Genomic DNA, 21882 nt, shown 5'->3' with positions numbered 1-21882 from the left:
CGGTTGTCCGTTTCTTTGGAGATGTGTATTTCGATCGCGATCCGTGGCAAGTCAAACTAACCAGTGGCAAGTCAAACTAACCAATAGGATTATTTCATTTATATTTTTGTTAGAACGTGTACAACGACGGTGTTGAAAAATGAATTAAATAGTACTCCCTCCGTCCCACAATTAGTGAGTCAGTTGACTTGTGTCACGTATGTTAATGCATAACTTTGACGATTAATATTTTTAATTGTACAATAATAAAAATTATAAAAAAATGATATTTTGAAAATATTCATCGAGATGAATCCAACATCTTATATAGTAATATTTGTTTTTATTTATTGGTAGAAAAACAAAGTCAAAATAAGATATGTGAATAGTGCATATAGTCAAAATGACTCACTCGTTTTGGGACCGAGGGAGTAGTTGAAAGTGTTGTAGTGGAGTGTTGAAAGCGAGTTGGATTGTTGGAGATTGAAAAGATTAAACATGTAACAGTTGATCTTATTGGTTGTTGTGATTTTCAGATTTTTATCTCAACTTATTTATTTGGGGTCAATTATTTCATAGTAAAATTTTTTTTAATTTTTTTTTCCACTAGAATTCATCATTTTTTTTTCTATAAATAGATATTTGGTTCATTTGATTTGGACACAGAAAAGAAACAAAATGTTCCCTCTAATTTTTTTATTTAACCTTCAATAAACTATTGTTTGTAGTTCTAAACATTTTTTTAGTAAAATGGATCCCAACAATAACCCTTTTAACACCCAAAATTCTACTAATTACCCATTCAACTATACCCAAATCCCAACAACTATAGATTTCAAAATGAATCTTCCAACCAACGAGGTCCCCAAAATATACCAAATTATGGATTTCTTCCAAATTTCATCATGCCGTCATCTAATCCAAATTATCGTCCATATTATGGATCAATGATGCCTTATTCATGTCAAGCACCCCCTTATTATTCTTCTACTCCAATAGAAAATGAAAATGTTCCGAATGTTGGACTTGATGAATTTCCTGAATTTTCAATACAAATCTTCGTGATCAACCATGTTATGGTAGTCAGGTAGGAGGAAATACTGGCTCTAGAAGTAGTGGATCTAAGAGAGTCCGCGAGAGTGATGCAAGTGATTCCAACTCTGTAGGATCTAGTGTTCGCCCAATGGGGAGGGATGCAGCTAAAAAAAGGGTAAAAAGAAAAGCAAGGGCGTATCCTTAGAATCGGTCAATGAATAGTGGAAGGAATTCAAACAATATAAGGAGAAAGAGTTGGAACGATTGGACAAAATAGCCATGAGGCAAGAAGAGGCTAACCATTTGTTGAAAGAAAGTACTAAGGCTAAGAAGATGAAGATGTTTATGAAGCTAAGTTCAAAGGAGCATCTCGATGATCGGAGCAAAGTGTTGTTGGAAAAGTTGGGTCGCGATCTGTTTGGAAATTAAATGTTATCAAGTCGTTGTTTGTATTTTGTCACTTTCTGTCTTATCTATTATTTAACTACATTGCGGTATTTGTTTGGAGTCCGTCCATTTCAACCACTCAATCTGATTTCTATCCTTATCTATTATTTAACTACATTGCAGTATTTGTTTGGACTCCGTCCATTTCAATCACTTAATTTGATTTCTATCTCCATCTATTAATTAACTACATTGCATTATATGTTTGGAGTCCGTCCATTTGACCAACTCAGTTTCTTATTTAAATGGAAGTTCATTCTTTCATTGTTGTAAATCTCTTACTACCAAAAAAAAATATCAATGTGAAACGCACCGTTTCATTTAAATAATAATAATAATAATATATAACAATATATAAAAAGGATAGGTAAGTTTGGGATGAATTTTTCAATATCCCTATTTTACCTTTGACTTAGTTTCACCACTTCCATTAACTAATGAGTTTTTTTTAAAAAAAAATATTCAAATCATAAAGATGTGAATAAGTGACAAATGAGTTGCGTATACATCAACGGTTACCAACTTAATACTACATATATATTTCTATAACAATATATAAAAATGATAGGTGAGTTTGAGATGGATTTTTCAATATCCATATTTTACCCTTGACTTAGTTTCACAACTTCCATTAACTAATGAGTTTTTTTAAAAAAAAATATTCAAATCATAAAAATGTGAATAAGTAGAAAATGGGTTGCGTATACATGAACGGTTACCAAATTAATACTACATATATATATATTATATATAAAGAGGAAACAAATGTTTTTGGTGTCGAATTTTCATAATACCAACAATACCATTATTTTTTAGCAATAAAAATCTCTTATTAACAAATTCACCATAACATAAAACCTATTTTTTTTTTTTTACATAAGTTACATACAGGCATCCGCGTTCTGTCTGACCCGTTAGTAATAATAATAAAACAGAGACAAAATAAAAAACCACATACCCACCCCACACATCAATTATCTCACTTTCTTCTTTCACTTTCTCTACTTCCCCTGTTCCACGTTTTTTTTTTCTTTCTTTCTTTTTCTTTTTCTCTATCTTTCCATTTCACCTCTTCTTCTCAACAAATATCAACCATACACTCAAAAGGAAGACACTACATCTCTATTATAAGCTTTCTCATGCTTCCACAAATATTATTGGGTATAATTTTGGGGTTAGGGTTAATGCTTTAAGGAAGGAGATGAATACCCACTCTTGAAAAATTGTTCATTGAGACTCTTTGAGGTATATTTATCAACTTACATTTCAATTAGTGCATATTTAAACATGATGATTAGTGGGTTAGAAATTAATTTCAATCCAGAAATTAGAGTATATATTAGAATATTTCATGGTTATCTGTTGTTACTGAAGCTTCACATGCTTGGCAGGAGTGGTTGGAGTGAAAACTTAGTTGATTCGTCATAACAGTGAGTTGATGATGATCATTACTACTTATTTTTTAACTACTACTATCAATTTTATGTTATTCCTTTTCTATGTTAATATTTACTATAAATGTTCCTTTGAAACCTTTTTCGTCATCCTTTATTTATTTTAAAGCCGTTGACATTTACATGGACTCTAGTTTGATTTATTTACGATATTTAAAGTAGCGGATTTGAAATTGTGGTTTGATTTCGTTTATTTTTACATAGATTTGGAATTTGGGTTAAAACATGATTCTAATGAAGTGTTTTTGCGAAATCACGGTTTTGACCATTTGGCTGTTAACGGAAATAACGATCTAGGTCACCTAGTTATATAATATCGAGCAAAAAAGGGCTATTCGTTAGATGGAGCCGCCCCTAAGTGAAAGGCTCCTCTTAGGAGGAAAGGACTATCAACGAGATGGAGCCATCTCTCGATTCTCTCTTAACGAATTGACTATCAACGAGTTGTAGAGTCCCTAATTAAAGATGAGGATGTGTTTTCATAATCGAGGAGAAAAGGGTTATCCGTTAGATGGAGCTGCCCCTAAGTGAAAGGCCGCTCTTAGGAGGAAAGGGCTATCAACGAGATGAAGCCATCTCTCGATTCTCTCGTAACAAATTCTTTTTATTTGATTGGATTTCCATACTTTTCTTATTTCAAATTTCTCGTAACTCTATAATGATTTGTATCGAGTATTATTTATATCACGTAGTTACTACTTTACAATAATTATTACAAGCTTTCTAAAAAATCAAATGCTCGTGCCTTTGTGTGTTTCCCATCTAATCTAGTTGGTAGTGGTTGTTATCTCTCACTAAGTCCTTGTGACTTACTCCTTCATATTCTTCTTTTCTTTTTTTTTTTCAGATTCAAAGTCAGCTGAGTAGGGGGTTTCTAGCAGATATTGAGAGTCGTCGGTGTCATTCTTTTGGTAGGCTTCCTTGATGAAATGTTATTTTGTATATGTATATTTTGAGTTGGTTGAGTATTTGCAGCTATTTTGAGTCTAGGAATATCTTGTTTTCAAATGTATAAATTTAAACATGTATATTTTGAAACTCTTGACTGAAAGATGTATATGCTGCAAACAGGATTTATTTTGATTTGGAAACAATGAAAATGCAATTGAGACTTTGTTGAAATTTCAGTAAATATTGTTCTGAAGTAAATAGTCATTTGGAAATATTATATTTATTGTTTGTTAAATTTTGTCATTAGGCTTGCCGGACTAGTATTAGTTTGTGCGCCGGTCACGATTCGAGTTTGGTTCGTGACACAATGGATCCTTCAAAATTTCTTTTTGATATCGAAGCTTACAAAAGACGGTCTGAAATCGAAGAGAGGTATATCGTCAACCGGTTCAGGGAGCGACGAAACCAAATAGAGGAAAGATATACACCTTGTGTCAAGAGAAAATATCATGCAGCGGCAAACCAAGGTTTCAAATTGAAATATATGAAACATATACTTTCAAATTTTAGATTTGACGTGTATATATATTTATATTGTGTGTTTTTGTGTTCGCTAAGGTTTTGCTATTATCGAACTACAATGAGTTGTTTCCAAGGTTTGTTAAGTTGTCAATCTTGAAAAACAACGAGGAATTAGAATTTTGTTTTCTAAACTATGTTTCTTTGAATTTTTTGCAGGATCAAGTAAGTCTTCGGCCAGTGAAGAGTGGAATGAACTCAAACAATATATGGAGAAAGAGTTTGAACGATTGGACAAAATAATCATGAGGCAAGAGGAGACTAACCAGGCTAAGAAGATGGAGATGTTTATGAAGTTAAGTTCAAAGGAGCATCTCGATGATCGGTGCAAAGAGATGTTGGAAAAGTTGGGTCGCGATCTGTTTGGAAATTAAATGTTGTCAAGTCATTGTTTGTATTTTGTCGCGTTGTGTCTTATTTACTATTTAACTCCATTTCATTTAAATTATGTATTGTCAAGTCGTTGTTTGTATTTTGTCACTTTCTGCCTTATCTATTATTTAACTACATTGAAGTATTTGTTTGGAGTCCGTCCATTTCAACCACTTAATCTGATTTCTATCATTATCTATTATTTAACCACATTGCATTATATGTTTCGAGTCCATCCATTTCACCAACTCAATTTCTTATTTAAATGGGGGCTCATTCTTCCATTGTTGTACCAATAATAAAAATCTCATATTACTAAAAAAATATCAATGGATCCTTCAGAATTTCCTTTTGATATAGAAGCTTACAAAAGACAGTCTGAAATCGAAGAGAGGTATATCGTCAACCGGTTCAGGGAGCGACGAAACCAAATAAAGGAAGGATATACACCTCGTGTCAATAGAAAATATCTCAATAGAGATCATGCAGCAGCAAACCAAGGTTTTAAATTGAAGTATATGAAACATATGCTTTCAAATTTTAGATTTGGCGTGTATATATATTTATATTGTGTGTTTTTGTGTTCGCTAAGGTTTTGCTATTATCGAACTACAATGAGTTGTTTCCGAGGTTTGTTAAGTTGTCGATCTTAAAAAACGAGGAATTATAATTTTGTTTTCTAAACTATGTTTCTTTGAATTTTTTGCAGGACTAACTAAGTGTTCGTCTCAAGATGAAAAAATAGACGCGAATGGGATCGCGGATCTTAAGAAACCATTATTGCAGATTCAAGAATGCCGAATCAAGATTAAGGGAATGACTTGCACAAGTTGTTCACAATCTGTTGAGCATGATTTGCAAATAGCTGAAGGAGTCAAAAAGGCAGTATAGTTGGTTTAGCCTTAGAGGAAGCAAAAGAGTCAAAAAAGGCAGTATTAGTTGGTTTAGCCTTAGAGGAAGCAAAAGTACTCTTTGATCCTAAACTCATTAATACCAACAAAATAATTGAAGTTGTAGAAGATTCCGGCTTTGAAGCATAACTTGTTAGTTCAAGGAATGATATGAACAGAGTGCATTGGATTTGGAACTAATGCTGCTTGTTTTTACTCAGTATATGTTGTAATTAAAACACTGACTTCAGCTAAATTTCAAGGACAAGATTTCTTTGAGACCAGTTCTATGCTGATATCATTTATTCTATTAGGAAAATATTTGGAGATTATGGTTCCAACATCTAAATACATGACTACAAAATTTTTAATCTTTATCTTTTGGTTCCAACAGAGCTTCTGTCCATGAATACATATATATTCATGCTCAATGGGTCATTTCAACAATCCAACAACAATAATGTAAAAACTATCCCCAAATATGTGTTAAACCAGCGAAAGCTTACAATCAATTACACCCAGGCTTATTTTCAACAAAAAAAACTGTAAAACCAAAGCAAAGAAATTTTCTAAAATAGATAACTCCAAAACAGAGTTAAAACAGATAAAGTCATTTCAGAAACGGCAAAAACTGTTTCCATTGTTTCTAAAAATGCAGCATCACCCACCCTTGCTTCCTTTCCATCCTATATCACAATTAGTCTTTATTGTTTATATCATTGCAAACAATTTAAACTGAACATGATTTCAAAAAGTAAACCGAGACTTATCTTACAAAAAATTATGGAAAAGAAAATGCAAACGTAATTTCTCAAAACTTAAACAAATGCAAAACCCACGCCGGAAGGCAATGAACTTTTTTATGGATAAAAATTCTCTTTCAACTGCAACCACACACATAACACTGAAATCCGCAAAACTAATAAACAATTAACACAAAGATTCCAATTCCGTTTCTTCAAAGAACCAAATAATAAGAACGATTAATTCCTTCATTTTTATACACAAAAAGGACCATAAAGATCCAATTACTTCATTACAATTTCAAAAGTAAGAAACACGAAAAATAAAAACTACTAATTAAAATCTCTAATAGATCCTGAAATCAGATAGAGTAACATATCCCAGAAAACAAGAACACAATAGAGAGGCCAATGAAATCATCTCCAGTCTAAGAACTTGTGAACTTGGTCACAGCTTTGGTACCCTCAGAAACAGCATGCTTGGCCAATTCACCAGGAAGAACAAGTCTGACAGCAGTTTGAATTTCCCTAGAAGTGATTGTTGGCTTCTTGTTGTACCTTGCAAGTCTTGATGATTCTTGTGCGAGTTTCTCGAATATGTCGTTGATGAAACTGTTCATTATACCCATGGCTTTGCTTGAGATACCAATGTCAGGGTGAACTTGTTTCAGAACTTTGAAGATGTAGATCTTGTATGTTTCTACGCTCTTCTTGTTTCTCTTCTTCTTCTTCTCTCCGGCAGCGGCTGAACCACCGTCCTTTGGCAGCTTCTTTCCTGCCTTTGGCTTCTTCTCAGCGGGAGCCTTCTCTGCTACGGTCGACTTCTTCTCCTCTGCGGGTTTCTTCTCCGCTGGCTTCTTCTCTCCCTTTGGTGCCATTGAATCGAAGAATTTGGGAATTTGGAAGAAATTAGGGTTTCGAATTGGGAATTGGGAATTTGGAAATGAAGTAATCGCAAAGAAAGATGGTGTTGGATGAATTCAGAATGATGCGGTTCGATTAATATATAAGGGGTTCTCACGTTTCTATTGGATAATGAGGTTCGTTGCGGATCGATGACGTGGAGATATTTTCATCCGTTAAATTACATTGTCATTTAGACGTAACAATGGACGGCCGGGATTGTGTTTTAAGTAAAGAATGACGCGGATCGATGAGCTGGTTGGAACACTCTGTGTGGATGATGGATGGCTGAGATGAGATTCCTTTTTTCATTGCGCGCTCAAATGGCTCGAATGAATCCTTGCTTTCGCGGTATTAACTTTTTTTAAACAGTAAAAAAATAAATAAAAAATATGGAATTGTTTTTAAGTTTTGCAAAACTACTGCTGTAATGTACTAGTAGTACACATTTCATGGTTGACTCATTTCAACTACACTTAAATCATGCGATAGAGGCCAATTCTAACATGGAAGACTTCATCAAGTTTTCCATGGTGCACAAGTTGCTCATATTATTATAATGAATACGAATTTTATAAAATTGACCGTTGGATTGAAAATTTATATTGTATAGATCATCCATAATTTATTTTAAAAAAATCGAAAATCGTTTGATATGTTATTGAGACCCATCAAAATTAACGGTTTATGAGTTTTTATTGTATACCGTTAATCTTGATTGGTCTCAATAACATATCAAACGATTTTCGATTTTTTTAAAAAAAATTATGAATGATCTATACGATATAAACTTTCAATCCAACGGTCGATTTTGTAAAATTCGTTTTCGTTATAATAATATGGGCAACTTGTGCACCATGGAAGACTTGATGAAGTCTTCCATGTTAGCCAAAGCCTGCGATAGATAGTAAGTTTGGTTCTGCGGTTGAAAAAATTGATTTTGACAGAATTGAGTTTGACAGAATTGATTTATGTTTAAATATATTCATACAAATTAAAAGTGAGTTGAACAAAGAACTTGGTGTAAAAATCAATTCTAAAATCAGAAGCTACGATTTCTAACTTCAAGTTGAATTCATTCTGGAGGCAGAATCAATTCTACTTTTGAGAAACGAAACAAGCCAGAATCAATTCTACTTTTGAGAAACGAAACAAGCCAAGATCAATTCTACACGTCTAAAATCAATTATAGGAAAAAAAAACATAATTTAACTATAAAATGTTTGTTCAAATTCAATTAATTATAAACAAAGCATTTGATTTAAGTGGTTAATAAAATTTACCAAATGACAGATCGTTATGAATCAAACTCGGACTCTCCCAAATAATTTATTTTATGGTGAACCTATTAACCACTTAAACTCAATGTCTTAATTCAAGACGGACAAGAAAGTTTAAGTTGAGATATGATTTTTTTTTATAGTTATCATAGTACCAAAATTAAAGTGTACCGTCCGTACCCAAAAGAAATTAAATGGCACTTATCGTTACTTTTTTTTTTAATGAAACAGTTACACTTAATTATAATTAATTAATTAATCATACCACGTTAATACCAAGGAAAAATACGCAGACATAAGAATATACCCTCATAGTCATATGATATATCTAGTAAATTATTGTTCTGGGTAGCTTTTTTTTTTGACTAAAAATAAAGGATATTCATTCATTCAAACTGATAGAGTATATCGATGTAATACAAATTCAAATTTGCTAAAAACAAAAAGGATGAATCTGCAAACAAACTCACAGCATCCATGTTAATAGCATAAAACGGCAAATTACATAAGCCTACATATATGACTATATTGAAGTGTCTGGAATGTCCATACCCCCAGATCTGCAGCGTTGATGACACAAAAGTCGACATTGGATAGATTTGTACTTGACCGGATCTAATCCTTCAACCTGAAACAAATGAACACCGCACAAAGACGGGAAAACAAAATACACCGCACAGAGACGGCACAACAGAATACACCGCACAAGGACGGGATAACAAATAACACAAAACCAAACAAATATGTGAAAAATCACACTTATTTAATAACGAGAAAGAAAAAACAATTTGGAGGGGTGATTTTAGGTCAATATTTGACCTGAAATCACCCCTCTTTGATAAACTAAGAAGAAAAAAAAAGGTGACGGCTAGGGTTAGAACTTAGGAGATGGGAGAAAAAAAGATTCACATTAACTATAGGCCATGTACATTCACAGAACCATTATGATGGCAAAATAACAAAAATTATTACATCAAAAGAAAAACAACAAAAGTGGCTAAAAGCCTAAAACAATGCAAAACGGTATACAAGACACAAAAAAATAACTTATAATCTCTAGTAAGCAACCAATAACTTGCATAATAATGTTTACTGAAACTGCATACATATAGAGGAATTAATTAATATTTTGAAACCTTATAAATATAAAGGTATACATAGAAGATATCAAGGATCTTGTAATAGTGTGACTGCCAAAGGATCTTCAGTTGCCCAAATGATCAAGCAAGTTAATAAACTTGCAATTATCATTGGTTAATCATCATTGAATTTGGTGTCTTCATCATCATCAGCATCATCTTTAATCTCACAGCTACATACCCTTGCTTCCATCCTAATTTCCATCTATAGGAACTTTCAATAGTGAATATGGATGAGCCTTCAAAGAGAAGAAAAGAAGGAAAGGTTTTTCTGAACTATAAAGGTGAATTTGTGTTCCTTTTAGGAAAGGAATTGGGTGAGTGGGGGCAAAGACAGAGGATCTTCTTTGGCATATACTTTGAGCATTAACTTCATGGCCCATTCTTTCGACATATATGCTTTTGGCATCTTTTTTATGAATTAATATAATTTTATTTTATAAAAAAAAATGTGATACAGAGTGACAGATAACCCGATTTTCTTAAGCACGTGATCATAAATTTAATATATAATCAGTGTATATGGAAGAATATATGCTGAAAAATGTCTGTCGTTTAAACGAATTTCTATGTTTTGATGATTATTCTATAATTTTTTGATTGAAGATATCTTAAAAAAAAAAAAATAGAAAAAATAACTTTTTTATTGTTACATGTGATTTAGCCTACATATTGCGGTTGTCTTCTAAACTTTTTTTAATAAAAAATACTCTTGGGTTAAAGTCTCTATGAAATGAAATAATTTAATGTTCACTATGCTCTCTTTTTCTTTTTTTTCTTTTTTTTCAACTTTTGAAATTTGAATCTATATGTAACTAAACTTAAGAAAGAAAAAAAAAATTAATAAAAAAAAAAAAAACTTGAATTTTAGATGGGAACGAAGACAAAATGGCCCTATAAGTCTCTTTGCCAAACAGAATAGTGCCATGTGCCATGATGGAACTAGTTGATTGATATCACATGACACATGGCATGCTTTGGATTTAAAATGGATTTGCATTTAATTTTTTTTTTTTAATAGTCAAAATTAAATGTTTTGAACTGCTGAACCGTACCAAACCAAACCTAAATTAACTCAACCATTATAACAGTTCGCGAACCGAACTTATAATTCAGACACAGTTCTCTAACCATAACCGAACTGTGGTTAACCTAACTGTTAAGAACTGGAGAACTGAACTGCAAAATATTTACTATTTCTTCTTTCAAAATCAAAGAGAACTCAAATAACACTAAATCAATCCTTCGTGAAAAAACAATAAAACCAAATCAATCCTAATTACTTTTCTAGGTTCTATTCAACTGAAGTTATCTCAAAATCATCTTCTCCATCTTTCACAACTACCAAGATCCAAATCCCGGTACTTGAATTGCATACTTGATCTTTGTTACCTTAGATTTAATAATATATACAATTAACTGTTGTACTGTTGTAAGTGATACTTAAAAATGAAAATTTGATGCAATTAACAATATATTATACTCACATAGGTGAACATACAATGGAAACGCCCCTTGCAGAATGTTTAGAATGTGCTCGGTGTTTTCATCATCTTGTCTTTCTTTGTTTCATTCGACAATTCCTTATACTTCTTGCTTAAGAGATTTGTCTATTAATACAATTTAGCCAATTAAAAAAAAATGAATCGAAATTTAAACATCGAACACTCCACTAGGCATGACACGTTTGATGGTCAGGATAAGAGACACGATAATGATAAATATATCATATTCTGTCACAATCCAGTGTTTGATGAGACAACATGATATAGTAAGTTAAATAATTTGAAGTTTTATGTATCATTATTTTATAGATAAAATTAATTCAAAATTTAAATTTACTTTACAATAATTAAATATGAAAAAAATGTCTCGTGAACTTAGCTCAATTGGCAGGACATTGCATTATGTATATTCAGGGGGCCGAGTTCGATCCTCGGTCATCTCATGTATACATCTTAAGGATGAAATTTCTAGCCACTAGACTACTTAAAAAATATATATATAAAAAATAACATGAAATATTGCATGATGAGCAATTAAATGATGAGTATGTTAGTAACTTGGTATGTATCCCCAACAAAATAGAACCTTTCTTTTTATCAGATCACATCAAACTAAACTTACAAAGTTGGAGTGTTTTGCTCCACCCAATGGCAGAAATTTTTAAATGGTTGACCTAGTTTGCATTTACCAAATATCTTCTGGCTTATAACTCTGGTACTAACCTTAGTAAAAAAAAAAACTCTGGTACTAACCATTACGTTCAAAAAAATTCTGGTACTAACCTTTCAATTTCTAGCAAGAGAGTTTACACAGTATTTAAACTCAGATTCTACTAAACAGTTTAATTCAAAATGAATTTCATTAACAACTTAAGCCCAATTGTTATGTCTAATTTGAGAATTAAAAAAACGTGACAACAAAAAGAACACGTACGTACATATCAAAATTGTTATAGAATAGAATATAGTGACGTCCTTCACAATTCACATGAGCTCAATCCACATGTCTGCGATGTGATATGTGACCATGACCAATGACCATGTCTTCTTTTCTATATATGCGACTATGTCTAAAAAGTTGGGTTAATATAGTCTTATGAATAATTTGAGTGATGCAAGACCCTATAGACTAATTAAATGTAAAGCTTTTTTGCCTCATCACAAGGAAGAAATGGTCATGCATGGATATTAAAGAAAAATCTTCTTGATGCCTCCAATCATGTAATCATGATGATTCAAATTAATTTTTTATTACAAATTTTATCCTCCACACAAACAATATTTTATCAGTCCTAAAATATGTATCGCAAATGAATATTTCACATATATTAATATACAACTTTGACCATTATTATATTTTATTATCTATTAAAAATTGAGACAAATAGAACATCTTGTATACTAATTAACATTTGTTTTTATATATTCATAAAAAAATATGGTCAAAATTGATTATGTGAACAATACATATGGTCAAATTGTGACACTGATTTTGGGACGTAGAGAGTCATATTAAATCAATTTCGTGATATAGTAGAAGAAAAATAATTTTCGGCTTCTTAATATAGCTAGCCAAATACAAATAGCATTTGATGGTATTGCTAAAAGCGAGTTTTCTAGTAGTGGCCTTATCTGGAAAGTTGTGAGGCAACTTCTTCTATAAGAGGTTCTTAATATACTAAACCTTATAGATAGACAAAATATTACAATGTTCACCATTATTGATTAGTAGCTTGCTAATGAAATATATTTGCTAAGTTTACTAATTATATGATAAAAGAAGAGTTAAATATATTTTTAATCCAATAAAATATCAATATAGGTTTTTAATCCTTATAATAAATTAAATGGCTTTTATTGACAAGTCAATTTATCTGCATTTTCTAAAATTTTGAATAATATTTTTAACATTATAGATACTTCCTACACAAAAAATTATAAATACGAGTTGGGGATGTTAGGTAGCTCAACTGTTTTCAACTAAAGAGTAAATGAGTTAGTAAATTGTAAAATGACTCGAGTTTAAGTTATGGTGAAGAAAAATATATCAACATTAACGATTAATTATACACTTTGTCCATTTTAAAACATTATAAATATGATTGTCAAAAAAAATAATTATAAATATGTGTTAAAAAGAATTATAAATATGAATTTTGAAGTGTCAAAAGTTCAGGATACCAACATTATAGTGATCTTGGACTTAGAAGTTAAAGTTTCTGTTATATTACACTAAAAACAAAAATTAAACCCTATATGGTAAAAAACTAAAAATAGTAGATAATTGTTAAGGTGGTTGATGGCGAATGAACTAATTAATTGAATTTGTAGTTTTTTTTTTTTATAATGGAGTGGATGATCGAACCTAAGACCTTTAATATATTACCAAAATTTCTCACCACTAGACCAAACATAGTAGCTCGAATTTATAGTATTTGATGAAACATTGGTCGAACACCAACAATAAATTGTTTTAAGTGATAAGAGTTTTAAACCATTTAAGCAAATTGTCGGATGTTCAATCATAACTATATAAACTTTAAGTTTATAAAACACACACTATAAATCTATCTACTATATAAGAAAATAAGATACTAATGAAATTCCCAATTTGCCCCTTTTTCATTTTTTGACACATAATCAATTCAGGGTTATTTTTTGTCTTTATCAAAAAAAGTTAGTAGAAAAATGCTAAAAAAATTTCTCAATACGATTCGAACCCTTAACCTTTTAGTTACACTTCTTATTAAATTTACCACTAAGCCATATGAATTAATTTGTTATATTTTTTGAACCAACATATAATCAATATGAGTTAAATGACCAATTGTAACCACAAAACTCGACTTTATTTGTTACTTCTTCCACGATTTTTTTCTTTTTATCTAAAAATCAATTTTTTTGTATGTAACCCAAATTCAAATACCTCACTTTATACAAATTCAATTTTTTAGTAAATAAAAACTATATAAGAAAATAAGATACTAATGAAATTCCCAATTTGCCCCTTTTTCATTTTTTGACACATAATCAATTCAGGGTTATTTTTTGTCTTTATCAAAAAAAGTTGGTAGAAAAATGCTAAAAAAATTTCTCAGTACGATTCGAACCCTTAACCTTTTAGTTACACTTCTTATTAAATTTATCACTAAGCCATATGAATTAATTTGTTATATTTTTTGAACCAACATATAATCAATATGAGTTAAATGACCAATTGTAACCACAAAACTCGACTTTATTTGTTACTTCTTCCACGATTTTTTTCTTTTTATCTAAAAATCAATTTTTTTGTATGTAACCCAAATTCAAATACCTCACTTTATACAAATTCAATTTTTTAATAAATAAAAACTCTATATAAGAAAAGAAGATACTAATGAAATTCCCAATTTGCCCCTTTTTCATTTTTTGACACATAATCAATTCAGGGTTATTTTTTGTCTTTATCAAAAAAAGTTGGTAGAAAAATGCTAAAAAAATTTCTCAGTACGATTCGAACCCTTAACCTTTTAGTTACACTTCTTATTAAATTTACCACTAAGCCATATGAATTAATTTGTTATATTTTTGGAACCAACATATAATCAATATGAGTTAAATGACCGATTGTAACCACAAAACTCGACTTTATTTGTTACTTCTTCCACGATTTTTTTCTTTTTATCTAAAAATCAAATTTTTTTTATGTAACCCAAATTCAAATACCTCACTTTATACAAATTCAATTTTTTAGTAAATAAAAATCAATTATTAACTGGGCATCGATATATCCTATACATATTTATTAACTGGACATCGACCATCTGCCACGTTTTTGTTAATATAGGTAGATTACACTTTTTTTTTCTTTTCACCTACAAATCCAATTTTTTGTATGTAACCCAAATTAAATCTAAATTACCTCTTCTCCCACATTTTTTTCTTTTTATCTACAAATCCATTTTTTAAATTACCTAAAAAAATAAAATATTAATGCTATATTTGTCTTCACATATTTTTTAAATTTTTTTTACTTAAAACAAAAATAGTTGTCCTTTTATTTTATGTTTCTATTTTTTTATTTTCTGAAAAGTTTTGTATGAAAAGTTTTTATCAATAAGTCAGCAATACTAATTACCTAAAAAAGAATAAAATATTAATGTTATATTTGTCCGTTTATTTTATATTTGTCTACAGATATTTTTTAGAATTTTTTTTATATATTTTTTTAATATCAACTTCATTTATGGACTTCAAGCCAATATTCAATTAAGTTAATTTTTAATTCAACTAAATATATTTTTATTAATTTTACGAGTTATACTCATATATTAATACGGGGACATCATCTTTTGTGTGAATTCCGAGGGATCTATGTTTTTCTTCTTATTAATAAGGTTTCCTGTTCTTTAATAATTTATGGAGCACATATATTTATACTCATATATTAATACCAGAACCTTTTTTGTTTTTAATTTCTACAAGATTTATATTTTTAATCATATTTTAATAAAATTGTTTAACTTTTTGTTTTTAATTTTACGGGTTATAGTAGATCATATATTAATACAGGAACCTAATTATTTTGTTAATTTTTACGGGACCTATGTTTTTTATTAATATATTAATAAGGTTGTCAATTCTTTCATAATTTCTACATGACATATATTTATACTCATATATTAACACAAGAATCTAATCTTTTGTGTGATTTCTGCAAGGCTATATGTTTTTACTCTTATTAATAAAGTTTCCAGTTTTTTACTATTTTTTGTGAGATCTATATTTATACTCATATGTTAATACAATGACCTAATGTTTTGTGTAATTTTTGTGGGAACTATGTTTTTTCCTCATTTTGATAAGCTTGCACGTTCTTTTATAATATATGCGGAACCTATATTTATACTCATATATTAACATAGAAACTTATTTTTTATGTTGTCTATTTTTTTTTTTTTTTTTACAATTTTACGGGTTATACTCATATTTAATACGGTGACCTAATTATTTTGATGATTTTTTTGAAACCTATATTTTCACTAACATATTAATAAGGTTGCCTATTTTCTAATAATTTTTACGGGACTATATTTATACTCATATATTGAATACACAGACATAAGTTTTTGGTTATTTTTACAAGACAATGTTTTTACTAATATATTAATAAAGTAGCCTATTTTTTTTCATGATTTCTCCATTATCTATATTTATATATTTTTTTTGAACAAAATTTATATTATACTAATACGGATATCTGAGATTTTTTTGTGATGGTTTTACTATTGTTCTTTTTCTATTTTTTTACTAAATATTATATCCTTTCTGATTTTTTATTTATTTTTTATCTTTTGAATTACTTTCCAATAAATTATTATTTCATGTTACCAGGTGAGGAGCGGCAACGCCGCGACTCCCGTGCGGACGCACGGGTGTCCAGCTAGTTATGATATAAGTTTAATAAAAATAAATTGTAAACTCGTGATAAAATGATGATCATCAAACAAGCCTCTTTTTCAATTATATGAGATTATAAATTATTGGCATAAATTATTAGCTACTAAGTTAATTTATTTATTTTTGGTAAATTAAGGTGGCCATGTGCAAAGGTATCATGATTCATGATCCTTTAGGTCTCACAAATAAGGCTCCAATTTTAAATTTGTTGGAAATTTAAAAAATGCGGAGACTAATCCCCTCAAGGTAACTGAGATCCATTTAAGGGGATCGAACCCATGACCAAATGGTTAAGTGACCCAAATATCTACCACTCATGTCACACTATGTTGGTAGCAATGCTTAACTATTAATTAACAGCAGAAAATATACAAAGTACCGAAAGTCATTAACTTAATGATCATGTCATTTATGTGAAGTCATATGTATGCTTGTTTCAAACATAATTTTTTATCGTAGGATAATATTAATATGAAGTTTCTATGACCATGTCCATTAATAATAACTATTTTCTGTCAAAAAATTTGTAGGGAGCGTAATGTGGATTCTCCATCCCAACTGATTCTTCTTTATATGCATGGGCGGATCTACAACCCGACCACTTGCTCAGGTTCTAGTAAAAAATTTGGTATTTTAGGAATTAGTTTAGGAAAAATTTGAGATTTTTAGGGATAGTGTAGGGTAAAAGTAAAACTGAATATTTTTTATTCAAAATTGAAATTTTACCCAGATTTTATAATTTTTTTTGGCTCCGCCACTATCCATACTTATGAGTCAAAATCAAACATTTAACCACATACTTAATGAAACCAAAATATTTATGACTCGGACCAATTTATTTTTGGTTGTGTCACACTATATTGATCGATAGGAAGAAAACAATTTTATAAGTGAAAAATAAGAAATGATCAAGTCAGTGGTTGCAACTTGCAAGTGTATGTATCTGGCTGCATTTTAGAGGAGGAACCGCTGGCATGAGCTTGCACATATATTTTGCTAAGGAATAACAAAAATTAGAGAGAAAGAGAGAGACAGTGGAAAGCTTCAAAGTTCAAAATACACTACAGTCTACATACAAGGTTCAGGTTGTAGTATTCTCCTCTCTGTCTTCTTTTTATGCTCTCTTTTATTCTTGTCAATCTTAATTTCCACAATTTTATTTTCATTTTTTATTTATTTATTTTTTCAAAAAAGAAAATAAAAAACAAAAAACAAAAATAAGCACCGTTCTTTTCTCTCTCTAAAATCTCCATTTTCCTTTACTTGTGAACTTTGGAGGAGATCCATTTCTCTCTCCCACCTCTCACTCATCATCTTTGCATTTTCAACTTTTAACAGAGAAAGAGAAAAACAAAAACAAAAAACAACACACACCACAAAACAGATTCGTTGTTTCATTTCAAAAAAATTGAAGGTTGATGGCTGCTCCACCGGCAAGGGCTCGTGCCGATTATGATTATCTCATTAAGCTTCTCTTAATTGGCGATAGCGGTAAACTTTTTCTTCTCTTTCTTTTGTTTAGTTTTTACCCAAAAAAACACAAATTTGTTATAAACAAATGTGATATAAGAATGAGGGTATGTTAAATTTTTAATTTTTTTTTGTAATGTTTAATGATAAATTTGACCTTGTTTTTGAGTTGGGATTTGGTTAAAATTGTGAAATGTTTGATCTTTTCATGATCTAGTTTGACCCAGTATTTAGATCATTGTTTTGTGTTATTATAATGTAAATTATGGTGTGAAGAGGTTGCATTGCAAATTGGTGCTGACTTTTTATGTGATCCGTTTATAATTTGTTTAATTTACAAAATTAGGCCTTTGATTCTACAAAGTGCTTCTTTTTCTTGTTCATGTTCTAGCTTTGGTTGGTGTTTAACAAAGTTTTTTTTGGGTCTCTTAACCGATATGGTATGACGCAAGTGGTAGATGTTTGAATCTCTTAACCAACATGGTATGACATAAGTGGTAGATGTTTAGTCGGATATTCGATTCCTGGTTGGTGCATATGGAAAAATGTATGTTAGGAGAGGTCAACCCTTAAAATGGATCTCAGATACCTCGAGAGATTAGTCTTTGCAGTTGTATGTGGAGATACCTTGGTTTACAAAAAAATAAGTATTTTAGTAGCAATTTTGGAATAACTGTGTGGTGTTTGTGTTAAACATACCTGGATTTACCGCCGACAAACCTATTTGGTCTTTGCAGGTGTGGGGAAGAGTTGTCTTCTTCTGCGTTTTTCTGATGGGTCCTTCACAACCAGTTTCATCACAACTATAGGGTATGATTTCACAGTTTAGTAGTAAAACTGGAGAGTTTTGTTCGCTAGAGGTTTCTCTAACATCACACACATACCTTCTTAATGCAGCATTGATTTTAAGATAAGAACCATTGAGCTTGATTCCAAACGGATCAAGCTCCAAATTTGGGATACAGCAGGGCAAGAGCGGTTTCGGACAATTACAACTGGTACGGTTTATGACCCTCACAGTTTTGCTATTTATTATTAATAACTTCAGTAATATTGTATCGGTTCGACAAATTGAAACACTGTTTTGCTGTTGGCATCTGGATTATGTCACTTACTATCCATCTATAAAATCTGTGTTTTTTGCAGCTTACTATCGTGGTGCTATGGGCATATTGCTAGTGTATGATGTTACTGACGAAGCATCATTTAACAGTAATGTTCCTGTCTGTTGCTTTAGTTTGAAATCTGCTGATATGTGCAAAACTCGTAAAATTTCAATGGTTTTTTTTTTCCACTGGGAATATTCACCTAGCTTATGATAATTTCAGATATCAGAAATTGGATTCGCAACATTGAGCAACATGCTTCAGACAATGTTAACAAAATACTGGTGGGAAACAAAGCAGACATGGATGAAAGCAAAAGGGTATTCAAACTTTGTTGGCAATGTTTAATGCTGCATTATGTTCTTTTTTTTCCTCCCGTCTCTTTTGTTTTCTTTTCCTCTTGCAAAGGGGCTTGAAAAACCAACCTTTAAATTTGTCAAATCAAATATACTTCCATAATTGTTATGCAAATTTGATGATCGGTTGAATTGCATCATTGAAAATGTTAAAGAAACCATGTTACCGTTAACCAAACGTTTTTGTTAACGGGATGGGGAAGTTTGAAGAGGGTTGGGTTCTGTTTTGATGCCATCAATTGATAAATAACATCTGCGAGTCTCCTTTCTTGTATTTTTGTATGTATGTGTATGTGTGTGTACGTCGATTTGTGATGTTCGTAATTGTATATTATATATACTTATGCCTTTCTTTTTAGGCTGTGCCAACATCCAAAGGCCAAGCACTGGCTGATGAATACGGAATCAAATTCTTTGAAACTGTAAGTGATTTATTACTTGAAAATGTGTAAACTCCCTCTATGTTGTTAAGCTCATGAAACTGCTCCGTTGCAGAGTGCAAAGACAAATCTAAATGTGGAGGAAGTTTTCTTCTCCATAGCAAGAGACATAAAACAAAGGCTCGCTGACACTGACAACAAGGCAGAGGTATCTTAACATCATCTTTCATCGGTTACAGTGTTAATCACTTAATCCTTCATAGTTTCATGTCATCGAATCTCTTTTCTTTCCCTTTCTGACAAGCCTAATGTCTCATTATATTTTTATTTTATTTTATTTATTGCAGCCTACAACAATCAAAATCAACCAAGACTCTGGAGCGGGGGCTGGACAGGCTGCGCAAAAATCTGCTTGCTGTGGTTGAGGACACATTTTACATGTTGGTGGCAACATTATTGAAGGAAAGAAGAAATTACTTGTATGATGATCATGATGATGACTTGTGCTTAACATTTTCAATGTGACATTATTTATTAATTTTGCGCGTGATAAGTAGCTTCAAACTTATATTGAATCAAAAACTGTGTGATTGTAGTGAATGCATGTCTAATTAGCTCTGTTTGCTGGGATTAAAGCGCACCCATTTTTTTCATTGTATTAACGTGCTTATCAATGGCGTGTAGTAGTGAGTTGTTAATAACATTTCAAAACCATGTCTTCTGTCAATTGGCTATGCTGTGATGGTACTCCGTTTACGGCATATACAGAGTTATAAACAAAGTTTGATACTGCAAACTAAAACGTTATATACATGTAAGTGTAGCCCACAAGCTTAACTATGTGTTGTGACTTAACTTTATTCAAAATATATGTGAAATTTTTTTTTTCTACCCCAACAATTGTCAATCTACCCCAACATTAATTTTAAATGGACGAATTTACCCTCATATATAAACTAAAACCCTGAAAAAAAATTTCTAATTTTTTTTTTACCTGAACACTTTGAAAAAAAGTGTGTAGGTAGGTATGTAAAATTTTTCTAAATTTATTTTGTTATCTACACACTTTGAAAAAGTAGGTATGTAAAATTTTTCTAATTTTCTTTTGTTACCCGAACACTTTGAAAAAAAGTGTGTAGGTAACAAAATAAATTTAGAAAAATTTTACATAGCTACACACTTTTTTTCAAAGTGTTCAGGTAACAAAAAAAAAAATTAGAAAAATTTTACATAGCTGAACACTTTTTTCCAAAGTGTGTAGGTAACAAAATAAATTTAGAAAAATTTTACATACTTACACACTTTTTTTCAAAGTGTTCAGGTAACAAAAAAAAATTAGAAAAATTTTACATACCTGAACACTTTTTTTCAAAGTGTGTAGGTAACAATAAATTTGGAAAAATTTTACATACCTACACACTTTTTTTCAAAGTGTTCAGGTAAAAAAAAAATTAGAAAAATTTTACATACCTGAACACTTTTTTCCAAAGTGTGTAGGTAACAAAATAAATTTGGAAAAATTTTACATACCTATACACTTTTTTTCAAAGTGTTCAGGTAAAAAAATTAGAAAAATTTTCTTCAGGATTTTAGTTTATATATGAGGGTAAATTCGTCTATTCAAAATTAATGTTGGGGTAGATTGATAATTGTTGGGGTAGAAAAAAAAATTTCCAATATATGTTTGGACAAGTCAAAAACCACAATGACACAGTTTTATGATATAATTAATCACATTCATATTAACATGAACATTTGGTATCAGTTAAGGAGGCAAGAATAATAGGGAGTTCGAATCATTTCCCCCCCTCAATTTCTATCTCTTTCTTAATTTCACTTTCTTTTCATTACTTTATAGGTCACCTATTTTATAATAAAAAAGGGTTGAAATTAAGAGAGATAGAGTTAGGT

The 21882-nt window shown here is 30.6% G+C and overlaps 4 protein-coding genes across 15 annotated transcripts; 3 read left to right on the top strand and 1 right to left on the bottom strand.

Annotated features, from left to right (window-relative positions):
• Nucleotides 1-1021: 1021 nt before the first annotated feature.
• LOC123914713 lies at nucleotides 1022-1493 on the top strand (the record flags this gene model as incomplete). Its single annotated transcript, XM_045965894.1, has 2 exons — nucleotides 1022-1201; nucleotides 1261-1493. Coding segments are annotated over 2 exons (363 nt in total), but the record flags the coding sequence as incomplete, so codon positions are not given.
• Nucleotides 1494-2421: 928 nt separating this feature from the next.
• Nucleotides 2422-5996, top strand: LOC123918522 (copper-transporting ATPase HMA4-like). Of its 10 annotated transcripts, XR_006812824.1 has the most exons (7): nucleotides 2452-2706; nucleotides 2853-2891; nucleotides 3763-3826; nucleotides 4114-4333; nucleotides 4425-4462; nucleotides 4545-5258; nucleotides 5467-5996. XR_006812824.1 is itself a non-coding variant. In XM_045970600.1 (3 exons), the coding sequence occupies exons 2-3, from the start codon at nucleotides 5087-5089 to the stop codon at nucleotides 5646-5648; spliced, it is 354 nt and encodes a 117-aa protein (XP_045826556.1). In that variant the 5' UTR covers nucleotides 2460-2706; nucleotides 4545-5086; the 3' UTR covers nucleotides 5649-5996. The 10 variants fall into 10 exon arrangements, 1 of the variants encoding a protein (XP_045826556.1); XR_006812826.1 differs by lacking the exon at nucleotides 4425-4462 and having other exon boundaries at nucleotides 2422-2706; nucleotides 2836-2891; XR_006812822.1 differs by lacking the exon at nucleotides 4425-4462 and having other exon boundaries at nucleotides 2443-2706.
• A 622-nt stretch (nucleotides 5997-6618) lies between these two features.
• LOC123918520 (probable histone H2B.1) lies at nucleotides 6619-7375 on the bottom strand. The gene has a single exon (XM_045970598.1). The coding sequence runs from the start codon at nucleotides 7266-7268 to the stop codon at nucleotides 6819-6821; it is 450 nt and encodes a 149-aa protein (XP_045826554.1). The 5' UTR covers nucleotides 7269-7375; the 3' UTR covers nucleotides 6619-6818.
• A 10204-nt stretch (nucleotides 7376-17579) lies between these two features.
• Nucleotides 17580-20571, top strand: LOC123918514 (ras-related protein RABE1c). Of its 3 annotated transcripts, none has more exons than XM_045970586.1 (9): nucleotides 17580-17744; nucleotides 17998-18150; nucleotides 18867-18939; nucleotides 19027-19127; nucleotides 19276-19341; nucleotides 19458-19555; nucleotides 19951-20013; nucleotides 20087-20179; nucleotides 20319-20571. In XM_045970586.1, exons 2-9 carry the CDS (start codon nucleotides 18078-18080, stop codon nucleotides 20394-20396), a joined length of 645 nt encoding a protein of 214 aa, XP_045826542.1. In that variant the 5' UTR covers nucleotides 17580-17744; nucleotides 17998-18077; the 3' UTR covers nucleotides 20397-20571. The 3 variants fall into 3 exon arrangements, with proteins under 3 accessions (XP_045826542.1, XP_045826543.1, XP_045826541.1); XM_045970587.1 differs by having other exon boundaries at nucleotides 17595-17746; nucleotides 17995-18150; XM_045970585.1 differs by having other exon boundaries at nucleotides 17601-18150.
• The last annotated feature ends 1311 nt before the right edge of the window (nucleotides 20572-21882 follow it).

This window comes from Trifolium pratense, linkage group LG3, assembly GCF_020283565.1.
Source record: "Trifolium pratense cultivar HEN17-A07 linkage group LG3, ARS_RC_1.1, whole genome shotgun sequence".
NCBI classification, from domain to species: Eukaryota; Viridiplantae; Streptophyta; class Magnoliopsida; order Fabales; family Fabaceae; genus Trifolium; species Trifolium pratense.
Note: the sequence above shows the minus strand (reverse complement) of the source record. Positions and strands in the feature narration are given on the sequence as shown.